Raw genomic sequence first — 22,893 nt, forward strand, 5'->3', positions numbered from 1 at the left:
ATCCGCAAGAGAAGAGAAGAGATAGGAGATTTGCCTGTTCGCTTCACTCCCAGTATGTGAGAATTTCCATTAAGATGAATTTATCTTGAATTTTCTTGATATCAGAAACACTGTTTCTTGCTGTCCATGAGCCTGCAAACTTCTCAGCAGTGATGTTTATAGGAAACATGAAATAAGATTCAATGAAGAGGAGAATCAAGGGTGATCCAAGTCAATCCACAATGAACACTTGATTCCACTTTCGATCAATTAAAGCACCCAAAAAGTGATTAGAGCAATCATTAGGCCCCACATTATGAGAAGAAACATGAAATGGTAAGGTGTGGCCCATCATGGAAAACATTGTCGAAATTAAATTATTGCCATATGTATAGTCATGGTATACATCAAAATGATATGGAAGGTGGCAGGAGTTCAAATTGTCTACGAAAATTTCAAAACAAGTGATTGTCCTGGTGAAGTTCAATTAAACTTGAATTAGATAATCAAGGTAGGTAAGATTTCTCAATCTAGCATTAGTTTTCAATCTCGATTCGCCTTAGATCACCCTTTGGGCATGTTTGGACTGCCAGTATTAGGAATCAGAATTGGCATAGGAAGTAGATGGTGCCATAAATTCTTCCATTCATTTTGTAAAATAAGCTTATATGAGCTAGAGCTCACAAACATAGGGGCCCGACATTGTTTGGATGATCCAAACCATTCATTTGATAGGCCATCATATAGATAAGGTGTGCCCAAAAAATTAGCTTCATAGGATCATCCTAACCCTTCCATTTGTGGAGGTTAAAATGGGCAGATTTATGGAGGTTTATACTTGTCAATTTTAACCTCCACAAATGGAAGGGTTAGGATGATCCTATGAAACTTAATTTTTGGGCACACCCTATCTATATGAGGGGGCAAGAACCGTAGAAAAACGCAGGATAGAGGAGAAGGAAGGGCAAGTTAGTTCCTAAGGAAAAACCGCGGAAAAACGCAGGACAGAGGAGAAGGGTGAATTAGATCATGAATTGATGAGGACTGGACCCTAGTGGGAAAATAACGGGGCGAGGGGGGGCATGGATCGGCTATCACGCATCCTCATGTTTTGATGAGGTAGGTCCCATCAAATCTCTCAGTTTTTTCGAACAAAACCTCAATCTGAGTTTGAATTCCAATTCGAATTTTGATTCAATTGAGGACTTTTTGGCATTGGTTATTCTAGCACAAATCTTTTTCGTTCTTAAAAAGGATCAGTTTGAGTATGTAAATGCATTCATTTCCTTTGCATCTATCCCAATCTATGATACTATCAGAGTGAAACAAAGGATCCAACGAAGAGGGATAACGTTGAGCCAAAAGATCTGGATTCAAGATAAACTCGTGAGGAAGTGGTATCTCTAGATCTTTCGGTAAAAAAACAAAACAAAAAAAACGTTTTGACAGGGTCGTGCTCAGTTTTTTTCCACCATGCATAGTATGGGCCAAGAATACAAGCATATATAGAAACTAGTATTCTGGTCCCTTGCTATGCTGGTGTAAAATGATGGGCCCTACACCATCAAAACTTGAGGTGTAAAATGGTGGGGCCCACCCTAATGCATAGGTTTGGATAGAGATGGTGGACCCCACATCATCAATAACATTTAGGGGTAAATAGTGGGCTCAACCTTATGCATAGGTTACGGTAAGGATGGTGGCCCCCACCCATCAAAACTTGAGGTGTAAAATGGTAGGCCCCAACACACAAAAAACATGAGGTATAAAAAGTTGGCCCCATCCAATCAATAACATGAGATTTAAAATGATATGCATGGGTCTGGGTGGAGATGGTGAACCCACCACATCAAAACATGAGGTGTAGAATGGTGGGTCCCACCCATTCTAGTCATGGTTGTAAAATGTTGGGCCCCACCAATCATAGCATGAGGTGTAAAATAACTGGCTCACCAGAGCAAGTGTAAAATAGTGTCCCCCAAGGCCCCAAACATGCTATGCTTGAGCCTAAAGTGTTAGGCCCCATCTCATCCTATCAAAACAAAACATGAGGTATAAAGAAAAGGTTTTCCAATAAAAAACTTTCTTGGAAAGAAAGCAAAAGACAATGGAAAGAAACATGCTTAGTATATATTATTAGCGAATTGCTATCGTCAATCTCAAAAGGATTTTCGCGGCTAATCTGTCGCATGTCAGACCACCCACGTCGTGAATAGAGACAAAAGTTGTTGTCTCCATTCATGAGGTGGCTGGTCTGACATGCAACAAACCAACTGCAAATATCATTTGCGATGGACCCTAGCAAACCCCAAATCATTATAGATAGATAGATTATATTCCCAAGATTTTATATGCCAAGTGGGCAGACACACTCGTTTTGAAGGTGCCGCCCTTGATATTTGGTCCAACAGCAGCTCAGTTTTAAAGAAGCTTCTATTAGATCAAATATCAAGGGTCGTACTTCCATCGTACCACTAATACGAGCATGTCTGACCACTGAAATATAATTTCTCAATATTTCCATACCCATGATTCAAAACATATCATAGTGTGTCATGGGTATTTTGGTATTTTTACAAGATAATTTTCATCTTTTCACATTAAGGACATTTTGGTATTTTTACATGTAAGGACATTTTTATGAGTGAAAGATTGAAGGCCCTATGCATTTGAAAAATCCACTCAAATGTAAAAGACTCTTGTAAATTGTCAAACTAGACGACTGCTTTTGCAAATAAAGCAAATGAGAAGACCTATTTTGCAATTTCCACTTTCCAAATTCCAATTCAAGTTCAAGGGGTGCGAATTATCCTACAGAGTGTGCGAACAATTAATAATTCCTCGAGGACCCAAGGCTAGTGGGTGTTTTGAAAAATTCACCCAAATGTGAAAGTCTTGTAAATTGTCAAATTAGAAGACTGTTTTTGCAAATAAAGCAGAGGAGGAGACTTATTTTGCAAAAACCCATTTCCAATTCAAGTTGAAAGGGTGCGACTTATCCTACCTACAGGTAGGGCTGCAACTCGAGCCGGGTTTTACCCAACCCGCATCGACCCGACCCGAAAATAGCCTGGGTTGGGCTCAGGTTTCATGGGTTTCGGGTCGAGCCGGGTTGATCATTCAAAAGCCCGCATGAATCTCGGGTCGAACCGGGTTTGAAGGGGCCCGACCCGACCCGACCCGACCCGAGTTACATAAGTTATGTACATTTTTTTCTATTGTTAGTTAAAAGTTAAAAGTGAAAACCCACGCACCCACTGTTACTGTATGTGAGTGTAATTTCTGCTTCTATGGGTTGAGTTGATTCAAGTGTTTGATTCAGCATTGTTTGATTGTAATTACAACATTGTTTGATTCAAGTGTTATGTGAGTGTAATTACATCATTGTATGATTCAAGTGTAATGTGAGTGTAATTTCTGCTTCTATGAGTTGAGTTGCCTTGCCAAATAAGAATTTTCCTTAAAAAATTGCGTCAACGTGAAAAAACCTGACCCGACCCGAACCGACCCGAGATTTATCATGGGTAGGGCCGGGTTTGGGAATCGTGGGTTTTCCGGAAAAAAACCCGACCCGACCCAACCCGAGATATTTCTCGAGTAGGGTTGGGTTCTCCAAAACCCGACCCGCCCGACCCGAGTTGCAGCCCTACCTACAGGGGTTGTGAATTTATCATCTCCCTTTCCAAAAGACAACTAATAATTTCTAGGGGTGCAACTCGAGTCGGGCGGGTCGGGTTTTCCAAAACCCTACCCTACTCGAGAATTATCTCGGGTCGGATTTAATTTTTTACATGAAAACCCGAGATTTCTAAACCGACCCTACCCAAGATAGTTTCTCGGGTTGGGTCGGGTTTTATTTTTTTAGCGTAAGATAGCAACCAATTTTAAAGATTGCAGAAGAAAAAACAAATCTTCACACCAAAAATATATAAATTTATGTCATCAAGTGTATATCTTTAAGAAGGACACTATATTTTCACATAACAGACATGAACACTTCAATTAAAACAATTGTATCAATATGTTGGTAAATAATTTTCTATGTTATTCAAGAGATATTTAAGAAAGTCACAGTGCACCTATATGAGTCGGGGCGGGTTTCAGGTTTTTTTTCTTTAAACCCAGCCCTGCCTAAGATTGAGTCGGGTTTTAAATTGAAAACACAACCCTACGCAAGACCCAAGATTTCTAAACCCGACCCAAGTTATTTTCGGGCAGGGTCGATGCGGGTCGGGTAAAAACCCGACCCAAGTTGCAACCCTAATAATTCCTCCATGACCCAAGGCTAGTGGGTGTTTTTGAGGGCTCTCTCTCTCTCTCTGTCTCTCTCTGTCTCTCTCTCTCGATCTCGACCAAGAGCAAGAATTTCAATGGCGCCTCCTGGCCCTTACTCCGGCACCAGCACTTTAGCTCTCGTAACTCTCTCTCTTCTCTTGTCTCTCCTTTTCTACATATTCTTCTTCCAAATCTCTTTCCTTTTTAATTTTCATCTTTCCCAATCTACAGGTAGCTCGTGCTTCAGCCCTCACCTTTGGTCTCGTCTACGGTACCATGAAGCTCAAATATCTCAAGGTTAATACCCTCCTCGCCAAGTCCATCAACATGAATTTTTGTTTCAATATGCAATCAGCCTTTTTAATTTTACGCAGATCAGATCAGATGAGATCTTCAGTTCTTCTCTTTTTTTCTTATATTTTTGTTAGGGTTTTAAACTCTGCACATCTTTATTTGATTGGATTTAATTTCATTTATTCTCTATTCTTCTATCGTTGTTATGAGTAGGTGGAGTTTAGATCTTGATCTAGGGTTTAGCTAATCAGCAGTGTTTATATTTTTTAGCTTCATTATCTGATGGTTATGCTGTTAAGGAAAAGGAGATTTGTCTTATTTGATGAGCTGGATCAAGTGTGACTTTACTCGCGGAGATTAGGGCAGTTTGATGAAAAACTTGTTTAGAAAAAAATGATGCCAATTATGACTTGAAGGAGCATTTGATGTTACAAAATTCATTTATTAGCTTATAAATGTATCCACCTTGTTCTTCATGCCATTCGGCTCGTTTTGTAGGGTTTGGAGATTCTTCATTGGCTGAAGGGGCATTTGTTAGGTGTTTTTTATATGATGTCGTTTGTGTTTGATTCATTTGATTTCCATGAAAATGATCATTGTTTTAATTGCTCCTCAAGTCTTTATAATTTTTGGTGTATGGAAAGCCTGGATTGGGATGAGATTTTAAATGGAAAGACATCTGATGCTCTGCAAGTGTGATTCAGAGCTACATGTTCCATGACGGACGGAGCTTTGATCACTTTCCATACTGATACAAGTTCTTGGTCCAACACCACCCCTGAAGGTTGGGGTGGATGTGAGATAGGTATTTAAAGGAAGCTAGGAATCATTCTTCTTGGATTTCCTTTGAGGAGGGTGCAAATGGGCAGGTCCTCGCCCATGTGGTGATCGCCTTCAGTGTTTCAAAATGCGGATGTAGCTCAAAATGTGGACAAGGCAAATCCTAGTCGACTCAGCGTGGTGCGATCAAGTGCTCGGTTGATTTTTTATTTTTTTTATTTTTTGAAGAGGTAACTTTAATTGATGAGAAGAACCCATATACATTTACAGAAATAACCGCGCTAAAACAGTCAGCCACTGCTCTGCTTCTGATCTCCTGAGTATTTGACAAGGGTGCTCTTTTTACATACCAAAACAAATCCCCAATAGGGGCCATTACTCGAAGGTTGGAGCCTCACCTGAGATGGTTATCATTCCTTCCGTGTCTACTCCTTCTTTTGCAAGCTTATATGCATCCTCTTTTGCTGAGCGACGCATATGTTGAAAATTTGGTTTAATCGACACCACTAGATCTCAGATTTCTGTGATAATATCCACTAGGGTACAAGGTCCCACCGCTTTGGAAGTAGCCCATGATAGAACATTTGATGCGCCACCTTCGACAATCAAAGGACCGTTACCATTGGATGTGTTGTGCAGATGTCTTGTATTCTGGCATTATACACGACCCTAGACGGGTCGTAGAATAGGGTAGCCTACCATGTGTCGCTACATACGTTGTCCTAGTACACAAACGAGTCATGAGTCGAGACCTCCTCGACTCCGCTAGATTAGGGACTAGGAATGGTGCCTTTGGGTAGGTTAGTTGCTATACTTGTTAGATTTAGAATCATCCGTATCATCTTTAGATCTAGGATTCCCATGTCATCACACCTTACCCAATCAAACATCATCAATCTTCCATGGCTTTAGCTCGCGATTAGATCACTGGCCTTTTATCATCCATCTTGGATCGCCATCTCCATAGCCGCGAGCTATTTACCTTTTTTTTATCTTTTGATTGTGAGCTTGATTCATAGCCATGTTTCATCATTCTCTCTTATCCCCGAAAGTCAAATACTGTAGACACCCCATTTTGGCCCGGCCCACAATCTCCGCAACCAATTCCTGAATTTTCGAAACCGAGCCCTGACTTCGCCAAAATCGAACCCTAATTGTGAAAAATTCGAGAAGAAACTCCTTTGCGAAACCCTTTTGAAAATTCTTACAACCCGGACAATCCCCAAACTCCCATCGGTACCCTTTATTTGAAAGTCCCAATCTTTTCCCTCATTTTCGAAAAATGAAAATTACTAAAATACCCCTCACATTTTGATATTGGCACCCCTTTCTAGTCGAATCCCAATTCCAAAATTTGTTCGCATTTTCAAAAGGAATTTCCATCTCCATTTCGAAAACAAAAACAAAAAAAATGGGGGTAATATGGATTTTCCAAAAAAAAAAAAAGTATTTTTTCAAAGCTTTTTAATGATTTTTGAAAAATGATTCCAAGTTTCCAATTTAGAAGAATTTTGGACATTCGCTCGCATTTTTAATAAATTTTCTTGAAAGAGAATAAATAAAATAATAAATATTGGAAATTCCCTTGAATAGGTTGCTTTAAAATGGCTTTTATAAATTTTGAAAAATAATTGAGAAACGCCTAAGTTTTAGAGAGACATTCTTCTTGTTTGTCTCTTGTGGTAGGTTTCCCCCATAAAGACAATTGGACAAACAAAAAGGGGTATTGGGTGCAAATTGGATTGGTCTCATTATAAGGGGGTGTTTTTGTAAATGACACCTTGCTTCCTTTTGAAGCAATCAAGGTGTGCCATTAGATCAAATGGGGCATGTGTAGGGTAGAGATTAGGTAGAACTTTCTAGAATTATCTAGATATTTTGGGAGGGCAAATCCTAACCATGGATCTAATGGGGTGAGATGGGAGGCCTAGATGAAAGGAGAGGAGAAAATATTTTAGCAAATATCCTTGGAATATTCCAAGTTAGTTAGAGTGAGGGCTATTCTTAGCCATTAAGAAAAATCAAATTAGATGGTTTAGATCTAAGCCTAGAGGGAAATTATCTTGAGGATAATTATTGGAATATGCCAAGATTGGTTAGCCCTAACTACTAGCAAAAAGGTGAAATCAAAGGCCATGATTTGAGAGATATTTTCTAGTCTTCAAGGGTGTTCCAAGTGATCATAACCATAAGACTTCATATCAAGGGCTAAGACTATGTTAAGGAAATAATAGCTCCATTAGAGTGCGCAAGGGCAATATTCATTGATGCCAACAAAAGGGCAAGATTGAATAGGGAGAAAGAGGCTTGAAGAAAAAGACAAGAAAAAAAAATCAAAGGGAAGGGAGGAGAGGACTCTTGGTTTCAAGAGACTCTTGAAATTTTGAGGATGATCCTCTCTCTTTTGCAAAATTGATTTTGCAGGGAAGAAGACATTGGAAATAAAAAAGAGCCACAAAAGGAGGAGTCTTTCGGTTAGGGGACTTCTCATTTTTCTTCTTGCCAGAAACTAACTGAGAGAGAGAGAGAGAGGAGGGGCCGCCCATCTTCTCCGGCCACTCCCTCGTCTCCGGCGAGCACCCACCCTCATTATTTCCTACAATTCCGACCCCGACCATCCTCTCCATCAAACCCTCCTAAATCCATAGCAACAATCTTGTTCTCCAACGAACCACTATTTCGGCAACCTCTACAATTTCCGGCCACCCCGTACCATTTATTCGACTGGATGATGATTTTGATTGGCTCCACTAGGGATTAATGGCATTTGTCGAAGAATGAAGGTGCGTTTTTTGCTGAGGACTGGACTCGAATAACTTGTTGGGGATTTGGGTGTTGATAGTATTTTGTTGGGGAATTGGATTCTGAAGGGGAGTGATTTCTGTGGGGAGTTGATTCTAGAATCTGCTAGGGAAACTGATTTCGTTAGGGAGTGAACTCTGTTGGAGAGTAGACTTGGTTGGCAATTTGGAAGTTTGGCCCGAGATGTGCTCGGGCCTCTTTCATCTCAACTTGCCGAGGATAAAATTGTTCATACCTTTGTGTATTTGGTTGCATAAATGACTTGGCTAATAAAAAAATGCCCCTAGTGTATATTGTGCTTTGACGAGGGAACTAATATTATGTGGAATGGGATGTCTAGTTATATCAGGAAAGTGGCTAGGGAGGTACTTGGAGAATCTAGAGGAAGTGGGCCGCCGTCTAAAGACACTTGGTGGTGGAATGAGGAGGCCCAAAAGGTGATTAGGTCTAAAATAGAGTGTTATAAATGTTTGCTTAAGTGTAGAAATGAGGAGAACATTGAGAAGTATGAATTGGCTAGAAAAGAAGCTAAGAACGCAGTAAGGGAAGCTAGAGGCAAGGCATATGAGGATTTGTACCATATGTTAGGGACGAAAGAAGGAGAAAAAGATGTCTACAAGCTTGCTAAGATGAGAGAAAGGAAGAGTAGGGACTTGAATCATATAAAATGCATCAAAGACGAGAATCAAAGATTGTTGGTAAAAGAAAACGAGGTTAGAGAGAGGTGGAGAAGTTACTTCGATAAGTTGTTTAATGGAGAACCCGTAGCGAATTTGGGAGAATTTGATGACGTTTTTGATGATACAAATCGGAGGAATGAAATTAGGTAAAGCTAGGGGGCTTGGCGATATTCCTATTGAGACTTGGAGATGCTTGGTTGATGTGGGTTTGGTTTGGTTAACTATATTATTTAACAATATTTTGAAGACTAAGAAGATGCCTGATGAGTGGAGGAAGAGCACATTAGTACTTATTTATAAGAATAAAGGGGATATTCAAAGTTGCACCAATTACTGGGGAATTAAGCTAATGAGTCACACCATGAAGCTTTGGGAGAGGGTAATTGAGCATAGACTAAGAAAAGTGTAAGCCCAAGGGTTCCCCATGGGTTCATTCCTCGGATTTCAAAAAGAGACTAAGGTGTCAGAGAATCAGTTTGGTTTCATGCCTGGACAATCGACTATGGAAGCTATCTTCTTGATTAGGCGGTTAATAAAGAGATCTGGAGAAAATAAAAACGGACCTTCATATGGTTTTAATTAATTTGGAGAAAGTGTATGATAGGGTTCCCAGGAGTATTATGTGGTGGGTCATTGAAAGGAAAAAAGTGCCCACTAAATATGTTGATGTGATTAAGGATATGTACGACGGAGCAGTAACTAGTGTTAGAACTACGGATAGCACGTCCATCGAGTTTCCAATTACAATAGGACTGCACCAAGGATCAGCTCTAAGCCCTTATCTTTTTACGCTAGTTATGGATGAGCTTATGGAGGGTATCCAGGATGAGGTGCCGTGGTGTATGTTATTTGTAGATGACATAGTATTAATCGACGAAACCAAAGCAGGAGTAAATGCTAAATTAGGGTATGGAGAACTACTTTGGAATCCAAAAGTTTTAGACTGAGTAGGACTAAGACAGAATATATGGAATGCAACTTTAGTAATGTTAGGAGGCGGGACGAGGATGTAGTAAATATGAGTGGACAGGAGGTACCTAAGAGGGATATCTTTCGCTATCTTGGTTCAATTCTACTTAAGGAAGGAGAGATTGAAGAGGATGTTAACCATAGAATAAGAGCAGATTTGTTGAAGTGGAAGCTCGCCTCAGGAGTTCTGTGCGACCGTAAAATCCCTACCAAGTTGAAGGGAATGTTTTATAAGACAGCTGTGAGGCCAGCCATGTTGTACGACTCAGAATGTTGGGCCACCAAGAAGCAGCATGTGCATAAGATGAGTGTAGCGGAGATGCGAATGCTTAGATGGATGTGCGGCCACACAATGTTAGATAGAATTAAAAATGAAGACATTCGTAAAAAGGTGGGGGTGGCACTAATTGAGGAGAAGATGAGAGAGCACCACTTAAGATGGTTTGGACATATCCAACGTATGCCTTTGGATGCTTCGGTGAGAAGAGGCGACTCGTGCCAAATTGATGGAGTAAAAAGAGGTAGAGGCAGACCGAAAACAAGTTGGGTAGAAACAGCGAGGAAAGGCTTGATAGCTAGGAAAATAATAGAGAATATGACCTTGGATTAGATAGAATGGAAGAAAATGATCCAGAAGAACCCAACTAGAACCAGGATTAGAGCTAGGTAGATTCCTTTTACCTTCTTTATGAATTTTTTCGAAAGGATTCATTTAGCCGACCCCAACTAGTTTCGGACAAAGGCTTTGTTGAGTTGAGTTGAGTTGAGTGTTTATTGTGCTTACATGACTCAAAATTTCAAGAGTCTTTTGCATAAATGTCCTAGCTAGCCAAGTCATAAAAAATGCCCCTATTGCCCTTGCACACTCTAATAAAGCTATTATTTCCTTAACATAGTCTTAGTCCTTTATATCAAGTCCTATGGTTAGGATCAATTGGAACACCCTAGAAGACTATAAAATATCTACCTTTTAAGCTCAAATCATGGCTTTTGATTTCACCTTTTTGTTAGTGGTTATGATGAACCCTCTCCTAACCAATCTTGGCATATTCAAAGAATTATCCTCAAGATATTTTCCCTCTAGGCTTAGATCTAAACCATTCAATTTGCTTTTTCTCAATGGCTAAGATTAGCCCTCCCTCTAACTAACTTGGAATATTTCAAGGCTATTTGGTAAGATATTTGCTATGATAACTCCTCTGGAAAATTTTAATCACCATTTGATAAATCTTTAAATGATAAAAGACTAGATTGGAAAGTGCAATTAAAGAAACATGGTTGTGTTAATGCCATTTCCCTTGGGTATAAGAGTTGTCTTTTGTGTTTTCTTGGCCAAGAAGAAGAGATTTGTAACCCGAGACCAAAATAGTGGAAAATCTTTCCCCGTGGACGAAAGCATTGCCGAACCACGTAAATCTTATGTTTCTTGTGTGATTGTGTTTCTTTGCATTGTTCTTTTGGTGTTTTGTTGCACATCATGGTTGATTCTTGTCGAGAAGGTATTTCTCAGTTTTTTCTACAGGATGAAAACCACTTCAACCCCCATAGGAGTGCTTGAGCTTCTGCTTAATTTGAATCACAAACGCCAACTGACCCAGAATATGATAATAATACTCAACCCCCTGAATCACGAAATAATCCTCCAACGCTTGCGACGCCTTGGATTTCCTTTTGAGCATCCATAAAAGTTTAGTTTTGTCCATCCAAGTGGCAGAGCAATCCACTTTGGCTTTAATTTTGCTTTCTTCCTCTCCTCCTCCTCCTTCTCCTTCTTCTTCTTCTTCTTCTTCTTCTTCTTCTTCTTCTTCTTCTTCTGAAACACTTTCTCTTTCAAATTTCTCAGAATTTCGCCAACACTATAGTAAAATGCTTCATTCCCCGACCCACTCCTTGCTATAATGTCAGATTTGATATCAATCGCTATTTTTCCCCAACCTCTGGTCCCATCTTGGAAAATCCGGTTATTTCTCTCCATCCATGTATGCCAGATCCATCGCATAGGGAGCTAGTCTCCAAAAGGATTGTCCCACTTCACCAAAAGGACCTCCATTCCAATCCAAGACGATGGTCTTGAATTCTTGATGGACTTTTGAAATGACCAAGATAAACCAAGGCTCTTAATGGTCTTCATCCACAACCTATTAGAGTAGGGACAACGAATTAAAAGATGTTCCAACTTTTCTTCGCTCAACTTACACAAAACACACCAAGAAGCCAAGTGGACTTTCGTTCTCTTTAGGCAATAACACGTGTTATTCTTTTCCTTACCATCGTCCAAACGAAGGCCACAACTCTTGGCGGTGCTGATGACTTCCATATCCGAGCGCTACGATATGCGTCTCTATTTAAAGAGGCCAACCTGAAGAAGAAAGAGCGAACCGAGAAAGAGCCATTTGGATTTGGGATCCAGACTCTATGTTTGATTCATTAGGTAAGCAATAACATGCGTACAGGAAGGAAAGAAAGGATGAAAGGCTAGAAATCTCACTCTCTTTAAGGTTATGCCTAAACCTGAGAGGCCAAACCACCCTCGCATCACCCCCTCTCCAAGTAAGGGTCACTAGGAGGTATAGGCTCGGAAATGCATGGCACAACATGGTTTTGGGTAGAGCTGTGGCTAGGCAAGTGCTTGGTTGATGTGGCTGAGTACTAGATTGATGCGGTCATAACTCGGGAAAGTCAAAGGAATTTTGATTGACTTTGCCAGGCAAAATGCTGACTTTGACAAGAATGCGGCTAAGGTAAAAGGGAGTCGACTTGGGTGAGTTGACGATGACGCATGGGAGTTTTGAAACTATGGTTGCCTTGGCAACCTAGCTTTCCAGGCTAGATATCTACAAGCATTGTTTAAAAACTTGCATCAAAATTTTTACCATTAAAAATAAAATAAGACTAAAACTTGTATCAGACAGGAACTCGCCCATGCTAAAACCATGGTTAGCAAATGCCGTTTTTTATTTTGAAAAAAAATCTTTTGTAGGGATACCGTATAATATTCCGTTTTAGACTATTCAAAGGAAAAAAAACTTCTTTATTTTGAAGAAATTTTTCAAAACACATTTTAGACATTTTAACGTGTTTTTTTGGCAAACTTTTCAACTTCACCCCTATTATATTTTAAAAATGACACAATTACCTTCAAGAGGTATAGCGCTTGATGTTTGTCTTTTATCCATGTCATAACATTTTTTACAGATTCTTCTATATTTTTTATATTAAAATTAATGTTATTATCGGGATTATGGTTTGCATCTCTACATTGATACACAGGCACACATATATGCACATGTACTTGTTTTTAGTCCATTTATTTAAAACCAAAATAGATTAAACACGAACTTATTTTTTGAATATCAGTTTATTGGACCGTTTTTTACTACATTTTTTTTCAACCAATAACGTATTAAACTTGAATTTTTCCGCTCCCCTTTTTTTTGTCGTATCACATTTTGCTTACTATGGGTAAAATGTGCTTAACTATGGTTAACTATGACCTTAACTTTGATGGCTCTAGCTTGGGGAATCCTAGTCTCCTTAGAACCGAGTTTGGAGTGGTGCTCTGGGCGTTTGCAGGGCATATTGGGACAGCTGACGCTTTGGAGGCAGAGGTGCGTGCAGTATACCAAGGTCTGGAGTTGGTTAAGAAGGGGATTCATCTAAACTCATGAGTTGGCTAAAAGGTTCTCACAAACTTCCCTGGAGATTTGATAGGTTATTCGGTGAGATGTTTAATTGGGTGAGGCCTATGGAGGTTGTGTTCAATAATGTTTGGCGATCTGCTAATCAGGTGGCGGATAGTTTAGCTACATAAGGAGTCTTCAAGGATTCTCTAGCGCTCTTTGACTCTCTCCCGCCGTGATCTTCCTGTTGTGGTCTTTTTTACGCTGTTGTATCCTCTTCTTTCGATGTATCTTGACCATCTCCGTCGTTTTTATTAATATAATTGGCTACCATTAAAAAAAATGTGTAAAACCAAGTTGAGTTAGTTGCGTTTTTCATTTACTCAAGGAGTTTCTGATTGATTCTCATAAGGCCAAAACCGAGTCACATGCGAGCCAATGACTTGACCTGACGAGTTATTAAACAGTGGCCACCACAATTTGCGCCAAAAGCTACGACCCTTAAAATGGTTATTTTCCTCTTTGGCAAGGTTTTTAATTTCGGTTTCGGCCACGGAAACAGAAACGTTTTGGTTTCGGTTGAAATTTGGAAACCTGTAAAAACATGAAAACGAATGAAAACATATGCAAATTATATAATTTTAAGATGAAACCACATGAAAAGCTAGAATAAGCAAAAATACACAATAAGAAACCATCACATAAGAAAGACAGTCATCCATCATAAGTTTTTTTTTTTTTGAATGATCGGCATAATAGTTTAACAACACCGAACACCCAGTGACATGTATTTCCGTGCATGTCTATTATTCATTACATACCGCGTTTCACATGTAATTCATATAAAATATTATACATAATACCATAGTTTCAAAACTCCTCTGCGTCATCGTGGACTCCCCCGAGTCAACTCCCTTTTACCTTGACCTCGTTCTTGTTCTAGTTTGCATTTTGCCCTATAAACTCAATCAAAACTCCTTTGACTCTCTCCAGTTATGACCGCGTCAATTAAGTACTCGGCCGCGCCAACAGAGTACTTGACCGCATCATGAACTGCCTAGGATTTTCTTTAGCCGTATTTTGACCTGCATTCGCATTTTGAAACTGTGCATAATACATACTATAGTAGTTGGAAGCTCCTTGGGTGGCTATGAAACTCATTTCCCCATAACCCCATTCAGAAACTTTACCGAAAATTGGGGAAACGTTTTCGAAATGCACGGGAAACATATGAGAAACATGCATAAAACTTATGTGAAACACTTGAGGGGAATGTATGGAAAATGCGTGGAAACCATATGTGAAAAGTGTGGGAAACATGTGTGAAACTTCCAAAAATTGCAAAAACACGCCAAAAAAATGTGGAATAGATATTAAAATGAAAACAATAGCATATATTATAATAAAAATAGAAATAAGTAAAAAATTATATTGCCATTAAAAAAAAAAGTAAAAAATTATATTAGAAAATAAAATATATAAAGAACATACATAAATCAACGTATGCCTCTAATTTAAATAAACATTACGAAAAAAATTATAAATGTATGTATTTATGCATAACATCCCATAGAAATTTGAAATTAACAAATTTAAAATCGACAAAAACATTTTTTTTCGCGGTCATATGCGTTTCCATTACATTTCTCTATCGTTTTTGAAACGTTTCTAATGCGTTTCCTAAGACGTTTCTCAATGCATTTCTCTTACGATTTTCCATTGTTTTTCCGTTTCTAGTTTCTCCTATATTTTTTCCCCGTGGTTCCCGTTGCCGTTTCACATTTCGCTTCCTGAATTCGTTTCCGAAACTGGTAACTATGATACTTGCGCCACATTTCACATGCAATTCTTACGAATATAATTAAGTAACATATACTGTTATAGTATGGCACTTATACACTTGTGGTTTTGGTTTCGCTATACGTTTTAGTTTCGGTATGTATTTCCATGGGGATGAAAATAGAAACATTTTGATCGTTTTGTGCAAGATTCAATTTAAATTTAAAACATGCTCTTTGGAGTGAATTTCTGTAGATGAGGGTTATCAAGCTCTTAACCTAGGAAGAACGCATATCTTTACACCTTTCATAGATTGATTAGGAGATTGGAGGAAGGATGCAACTGTGATTTTGTTTTACAAGTGCTTTTAAACATTAAAACAACCTTTTTTATATTAAATAAGTGGTTCTACAATTGTTTGTTCTCTGTTGAATGGTGTTGAATGATGATTTTGTTCTATAGTTGCTTTTCAATTTCCATGATTTGGTTGTTTTAATGTTTGATTTGATTTGAATTATTATTATTATTATTTTGTAAATTATAGTGAATAGAAATTGCTCTCCATTATTCATAGTAAGTACTCAAACTTTCACTGTGCAGTATTCCTGTGTAGCAAAACTTGCATTGTTCCTGTTAGCTGCTAAATATTTACTTTATCCTCCTTTATCATTTTACACAAAAGAACTCAAGTGCTTGCTTTCTCTAAAAAATCCTTCTTTTAGTTGGTTGGTGTAGTCAAGTTTTGTTACCTCAGAAAAGTAATAACAGTGTGTCAATTGGATGGCTGGCTACTTTTGTCCATTCTGTTTTATTGAAGGAGAACTATAAGTGATTGATAATGCTACAAGTCTTTCTTTTCTACGCCTTTATTTTCATACAGAAATCAATGCAAAATTTCAAAGAATTGCTTCCTGGTTGACCAATCTATATGCTACAGTTGAAGAAGGTAGTAAGGGTCAGAGTTGGGGTCGGATAACAGTTGAAGAAGTTTTTTAGATTCTTGTACATTTTAGATGGACAATGGCTCAAGGTGATACATGGTTGGGTTCAAATAGAAGTGTGAGTAATTGAGCACTGCTTGTTGTAGTTGGATCACCGCACACCATGGAAGCCACTTAGATCTTTATTCATATTAGGTGGAGAATAGCCCAATGTTACACTGATTAGGGCTCAAATAAAAATTGAGTTCTTTTCTTTTAATTGAAAGTGAATTTAATTAAAATAAAATCAAACTGCAGTAGCAAGATTTACAATTTCCAATTCTTAGTAGCCTTAAAAGTGGCATTCCAGTTCACACTTTATTTGTTTTGCTGCTTTCCTCGTGGCTGCTGAGATATATGCCCCCTTTTTGTTGAAGAAACAAACATTGATATTATGGAAAATTGAGATGGATTGAAGTAGGAAAGTGTCTCCTCCTTGAGACATCTAATGTTCCTTAGTAAGGCCCGCCTCAATATCCATATAATCAGGGAAAGCTAGACAAGAGTTTAACTATTTTGAATGGCAAGAAACTCCATTAGGACTTTCAAAAGTTTACTCCTCCCATCACCATCGTCAGGATCTGACCTCTTAGCTTGGCCCTTGGACTTGGACCCCATCAAACTCAAAGGAGTGCTTGCACTTTTCTCTTAGTTTCACCTAGCTCCTTTGTGGCCTTTCCTTCCTAAAATGGATGGGCATCAACCAGTAGGGGAGTAAGGTCCAAAAATGGCCATCTAATATATCCTAAGTTAATAGAGATGCTTTTGAAGCATTGCTAGGGCATGTCATATCCTGAAACTTCTAAGATAATTCCTCTAAGAAGTTCATAGTTGAGGACAGTTTACCACATGCACTCCTTACACATGTTATGTGTTGTTAAGAAGAACATGCATAAAATAGCATCCTCTTGCTTGGCTCCCCATGTTCCAGAGTGATGATATTAGCTTACTAAGGAGACAGACTAAAAAAAACAATTATATACATAAAAGAGAAGACCTGTTCATACTAACAGTAACATGTAAAGAAATAACGACATGTCCATCTTCTTACACTACATAAAATGACCTTGAGTGAGCAATGTTTTGATTTAGAGTTAGTCACTTCTCAAAGCCTTGTCCTATGTTGCCAGCCAACTGAAAGGAAGAGTATGAGCTACAATTCTTTCCATAAGACTCTAAGGACCTTCATAGAGAGTAGAGGATAGAAAGATTTTAGTGAAAAGGCCCAATAAGTTTCAATAAATAGATCGTCGAATTTTATTCTCCCTTGATTAGAATAAAGATGATTTGGATGGGCCATCTTCGATAGTCCAGGATCCATCTTGTTCGCTTTTGCCGATCCCATAGAGCTACATGCAAGAAAGGTAAATGTAGTTCTAGATCGAATGGAATAGGGCTTTTTGCTTGTCAAACCAATCAAAGATCTATGCAAGGAGATTCATTCTTGGGATTAGATTGTGGAAGAAGGAATTACTCACCATGCATTCAAAGCTTTTTTTAGAGAGAGGAATCATATATTTCTGTGTTGATTGTATCACATTGTTGATTGCAATAAGCTACCAACAACTAGGTCATTTGGATAACTACTATTACTTCTCCAAAACCACTCGACAAAAACTATGAAGGGAATCATCAATGACTCCCTCAAAATACACCCCAACAGGGACCTCATCGACTCCCACCCCTCTTTCCACTCTCTCGTTGGTCTCTGTAAATCCATTTTCACTCTAGATTGCGCTGTCTACTTCTCAATGTGTTAGACTATATGCCCTAAAAGCCGGTCATTTTGTAGTGCATATGAGTAATTAATCTATTTTTTGACAATTAATGGGTACATTAAAGGAAGTGTTACATGCTTTATTACATTGACACATGTTTGTCCTTCGCTAGAATCGTAGTTATATCATGCCAATGGATTCACGGATCCTAAGGGACCGAGAGATTTGCTATTCCAGTTCTTTGCAGGCCTAAATGGTTCCTGGTTGGGTTTGAGACTGGACATCTCTTCCTGTACACAGCCAGCATCAAACCTTGCCTCCATGCACGCATTGGGGTGGCCTATCTCGGTCGGCACTTAAAACCAACACCAACGATTGCAGTACCGCGCCAAAAGGCAGCTAGATGACATCATCTCTGCCCAATCAAAGGGGCACCAAACCTATTGCTCGCCCCTTAGTGAATCCTTTCTACAATTGAATCGCATTGCTTCCTTAGAACAATGTCCCTCCGTAAACTGCATTCCTTATCAAATTTCCCATATACTGCAGTCGTTCGTAGATCTTGCCTTGCGCAGTGGAAAAACAGATCCCACTTTTATCTTCTTTGTTTTCTGGTTTCATTCAAGTAGCTTAAGGAAATCAACCTCCTGGCACCTGAACTGTCATTGACTCCGAATGCTGGTTGCCTGAAGAAAGTGGCTCCCTTGCCTTGCCCTGCCCTGCCCTAACTGAGATGGATGGGGGGAGTGGGAGTGGGAGTGACCATTTGCGAAAAGTGAAGAGAGGCCATGACTGATTGCACACTGGGGTAATGGACCCTAAGTAGTCATAATGGGTGCTATGATTGGTTAACACACTGAACGTGATCATACTAGAATAGCTTGTGGACAAGAAACAAGGATGAGGATATTCTACCTAGATAAGGCCCTGTATATGTCCTTAGACCTAAGGGGTCATATTGGTCTGTGGGCCCGCTCTATGGCTTTGGTCTACCTAACCGTGATTCTGACTTCGGATCGCTTGAGGGTAGTACTGGGTCATAAGGTAACCCACGAGGTCAATAAGGATGCCCTACATGGAATACTACACCTCTTATAAAGGAAAGTCACTTGCAGTATCGATATCAACACGAGCCTTTAAATTAGCTTGGCCATACGATTTGGTAAAACATTTATCAAAAGGTTTTCGAAAACAATGGTCATTCCTTTCCATAATGATTCTCATTATCCGAGAAGGAGTGTTGTATTTGGAGCTTTTCTGTTCTCCAAAGACGTGGTGCGTTTGGCCCGTCGTTCAAGTTTTCTATTCTGCTCTCTTTATTTGAAGCAGTGTAGTTCTTCCTTAATGATGGCTTATGGAGGGGAAAAGGTTGTACCTTCTCTCCTTCCCGTACCAGTCTCTCTCACTCGATCCGGGTATCCCAGAATCATTCTGCGATTCCATCAGCCACTGATGTATCGAAAGGACTCCAAGGCTGATCTCTTATGCTCTGTTTGGTTGCCGAAATTTTTTTGATTCTTGGGACTTTTGTGGAATTTCCGCAGGGAATCCACATTTGGTTGGTGGGCCCAAAATAATCCCAGGAACCAAAATAACCCCGCATGAAGCCCCGGGAAGGAAAAAAAATCCCAAGAACCAAAAATAAGCTTGCAGAAGAATTTTTTTCTTCCCAACAGTTCAAGCAACCAAACAAAGCATTTTTTTTCCCACCATAGTTCGGTCAACCAAACATGGGATTTTTATTTTACCGGAATACTTCTAGGGAGTTTTTTGTCCCACCAATCTCCTAGGAAGTTTTTTGTTCCACAAAAATCCCAAGAACCAAAAAAATTCCGGCAACCAAACGGAGCATTAGTGAAGATGTACCTTTCTTTCTTTTCTATCTATCGTGTTGTCAATCTTGCACCACCGATTCGAAAGAAAGTTTTCTCTTCAATAATATCCCCTTGGACGAACCCTGGTTCAGTATTAATGCGGGTTAGTGAGACTAAACTCGATCTTTCCGCGCTCATACATCGGTATATTCCCTGGGTTTCCACGATACCTCTTTTTCAGGGTATCTCATGGAGACCAACCTGGAAATCGGTACCGACCGATTATCTTCAATATCAACACGAGCCTTTAAATTAGCCCGGCCAGAGGATTTGGTAAAACATTTATCAAAAGGTTTTCGAAAACAATTGGTTGTTTTTCAAAGGAATTTACAAATGCATTTGCGGGCCCAGGCTTATAGATTGGAAGGAGTACCTTGGGTGGGCCCTGGGGGTAGTAAATGTCCACCCCCTGTAGGACCCAACCTAGTGAGGATTGGAGGTAGGAAATATGCATAAGATGTGATTAGGGGTATTTGGATGATATGACGGTCATCTTTAGGGTAATGCCGCCCTGGTGGGGACCACTTACCTAAATGCGACCGTAATAGGACTACAAAGCGAGGTCGCAGTGGGGCTCTAAAAGTCTTGAAGGATCGACAGTCGGATCTCTGCTACAATCCCACTCATTACTCACTTGACCCTTGGTTTTCTTGGAGAATCTGGGTTTTGGATTTTATGGATTGCATGGATGAATGGGATCAACTGTATGAGATATCGCGAGGATTTACACCGTAACAGTGGTGTATGCACTTAGGTGTACATACTGTAGTATTGGTTTATGGAGATTAATTAATTAATTAGATTAATTTCTCATTGGATGAGAAAGTTTCTAATTTTAGAACTCTCCTACGAATGATTCCAAATTAATTAATTGGATGAAAATTGGAAACTCCAAGTTTCCACTTCCAATTGGACTTCATAATTTGTTCGTGTAATATCTTTCCTGTTTAGGATATGCGATCATTCAAAGGTTAGGAAATCTTTTAGTCTTCATATATGAAAAATCTGTTCCCAGATTTCATCATCTTTCGTAACTAATTAGATCATACAAAATGTTGACATTATCTGCCTTAGCATCTCTTGTATATTCTTTTCTTTGCAGATAGCACTTTGTCAATTTATATAGGTTGTTATTTGATTGATATAGTGATCTTGGATCTACGTCCGGAATATGATCTAATTTTATCCGGATCATTGATTTCTATCCGTTCATGATTTTCGAAGCTTACTCTTTTGCTTAAACTTCTTCCCAATGGATTTGATAATTTGTTCATGTAATACCTTTCCAGTTTAGGATATGTGATCAATGTAAGGTTTCGAAATCTTTTAGTCTTCATATTTGAAAAATCTGTGTCCAATTTTAGATATACAGTACCCGAAAAGCCACCAACATTGTTTCTCTTCTTAGAGCATCACTATATCCTGTTTATCTAAAATTCGAGCTAGCAGTTGTTGTGTACTTATAAACTACTGCGTGCATGATTGTAAGTGGACGAGATCCATTCACCGCATCTCGTCCTTTAGTTTGCACCAGTGTTTAAAAGCTCGTTGACTCAACTCGGAACTCGTCCGAGTCAACTCCTTTTTACCTTGGCCGCGTTCTGCGTTGCACCGCATCTGCATTCCGCATTTTGCCCTATAGAGTCAATAAAAACTCCTTTGACTCTCCTGAGTTATGACCGTGTCAACCACGTCAACTATGTTCTTGGTCGCGTACTCGCCGAGTCGACAAGGATTTTTGTTGGCTGTGTTTCACATCACATCCGCGTTTTTAAACATTGGTTTGCACGTTTATGACAATGCTATCCAATATAATTACGCCATTATAGGGAACTTGTAAATCTGTGTTACACTCGAAATATATTATTCCATTTACTAGATTTATGTTCACAGCTCCTATTAACTGATCTTTTAGATGTATCCATCTCTTATCTAATACAGTGACACATATGAGGATATCTTTATTTTTGGTTCCTAATAGTTTGGAACAACCCTGAATTTTCCCATTGTGCGTTTATCCTCTGTACTGTGATATACTTCCCTTGACCCTAATAACCTATTGTTGACATTTTGTCTGCCTTTGCATCTCTTGTATATTCCTTTCTATGCAGATAGTATGTTGTCAATTTATCAAGGATGGTATTTGATTTGTATAGTGATCTTGGATCTACATCCGGAATTTTGTATAATCTAATTTTATCCAGATCAACGATTTCTATCCTTTCATGATTTTCGATACTTACTCTTTTGCTTAAACTTCTTCCCAATGGATTTGATAATTTGTTCATGTAAATTTTTTTTGTTTAGGATATGTGATCAATCTAAGGTTTGGAAATCTTTTAGCCTTCATATATGAAAAATCGGTGTCTAGATTTTCATCATCTTTCGTGACTAATTCTTGGTTAGGACTAACATTTTCTTTTCTAAGCCCAATGTTTTGATTAAGTGTTTTAATATCTTGACAATATTTTTGTTCTTGTTTCTCTGTTCTTGACATTGGACTTTTATCTCCTATACTTTTTTTTATATTTTTTAATAATTTATCTAAATTATTAATTTGTTCACTATCACCTAGTTTATTTAATTTGTGTAATATTTCTAATGTAATACTTTGAGTAAGATTGTTTACTTCAATGTTTTGCATTTGAAAACCTGTAACAGTCTTAATTTCTGGTTCATTAGAGAATAAAATACTATTAACATATTGAAATGCTTTTTAACTCTTATCTAATATGTTTTTTCCTAATGCAACTAGCCTATTTTCTTCTTCTTTACTAGTCGTTATCCTAATCTTTCTCTTATCTTTTCGAGGGATGAGAGAATCTTTAGGTTAAGATCTTCTAACTTATTAATATTCTTTTCTGTTTGATTTCAAAAAAGGATTTTTAAGACTAAGATCCGAAATCAGATCTTTTCTTAACTTTTGAAATTCTGATTTAATATCTATATAACTACTAGATGCTGGGATGCTTGATTCTAGCTGAGATATTCTACGCTTTATTTTGATATTATGCTTTTCTATAGTTTCTAGTTCATCTAATATTATATCTATATTTTGCTTGGATACAATGCTTTCTATATTTTCTTAATGCTTAGAATGCTTTCTGAAATACAAGTGTGGCAACCCGGGGGGGGGGGGGGGT

At 38.7% G+C, this 22,893-nt stretch overlaps 1 protein-coding gene across 1 annotated transcript in view; it reads left to right on the forward strand.

The window, feature by feature from the left end:
- Positions 1 to 4,172: 4,172 nt before the first annotated feature.
- Positions 4,173 to 22,893, forward strand: part of LOC143886140 (uncharacterized) — a 30,050-nt gene continuing 11,329 nt past the window's right edge. The window contains exons 1-2 of the mRNA XM_077390096.1: positions 4,173 to 4,394; positions 4,486 to 4,551. Coding sequence (XP_077246211.1) covers positions 4,350 to 4,394; positions 4,486 to 4,551 — 111 coding nt within the window. The 5' untranslated portion in view covers positions 4,173 to 4,349. The remainder of the gene's footprint in view (positions 4,395 to 4,485; positions 4,552 to 22,893) is intronic.

Source organism: Tasmannia lanceolata, unplaced genomic scaffold, assembly GCF_043159265.1.
Source record: "Tasmannia lanceolata isolate RefF3 unplaced genomic scaffold, GAP_Taslan_0.1 ptg000011l, whole genome shotgun sequence".
Taxonomy (NCBI): Eukaryota; Viridiplantae; Streptophyta; class Magnoliopsida; order Canellales; family Winteraceae; genus Tasmannia; species Tasmannia lanceolata.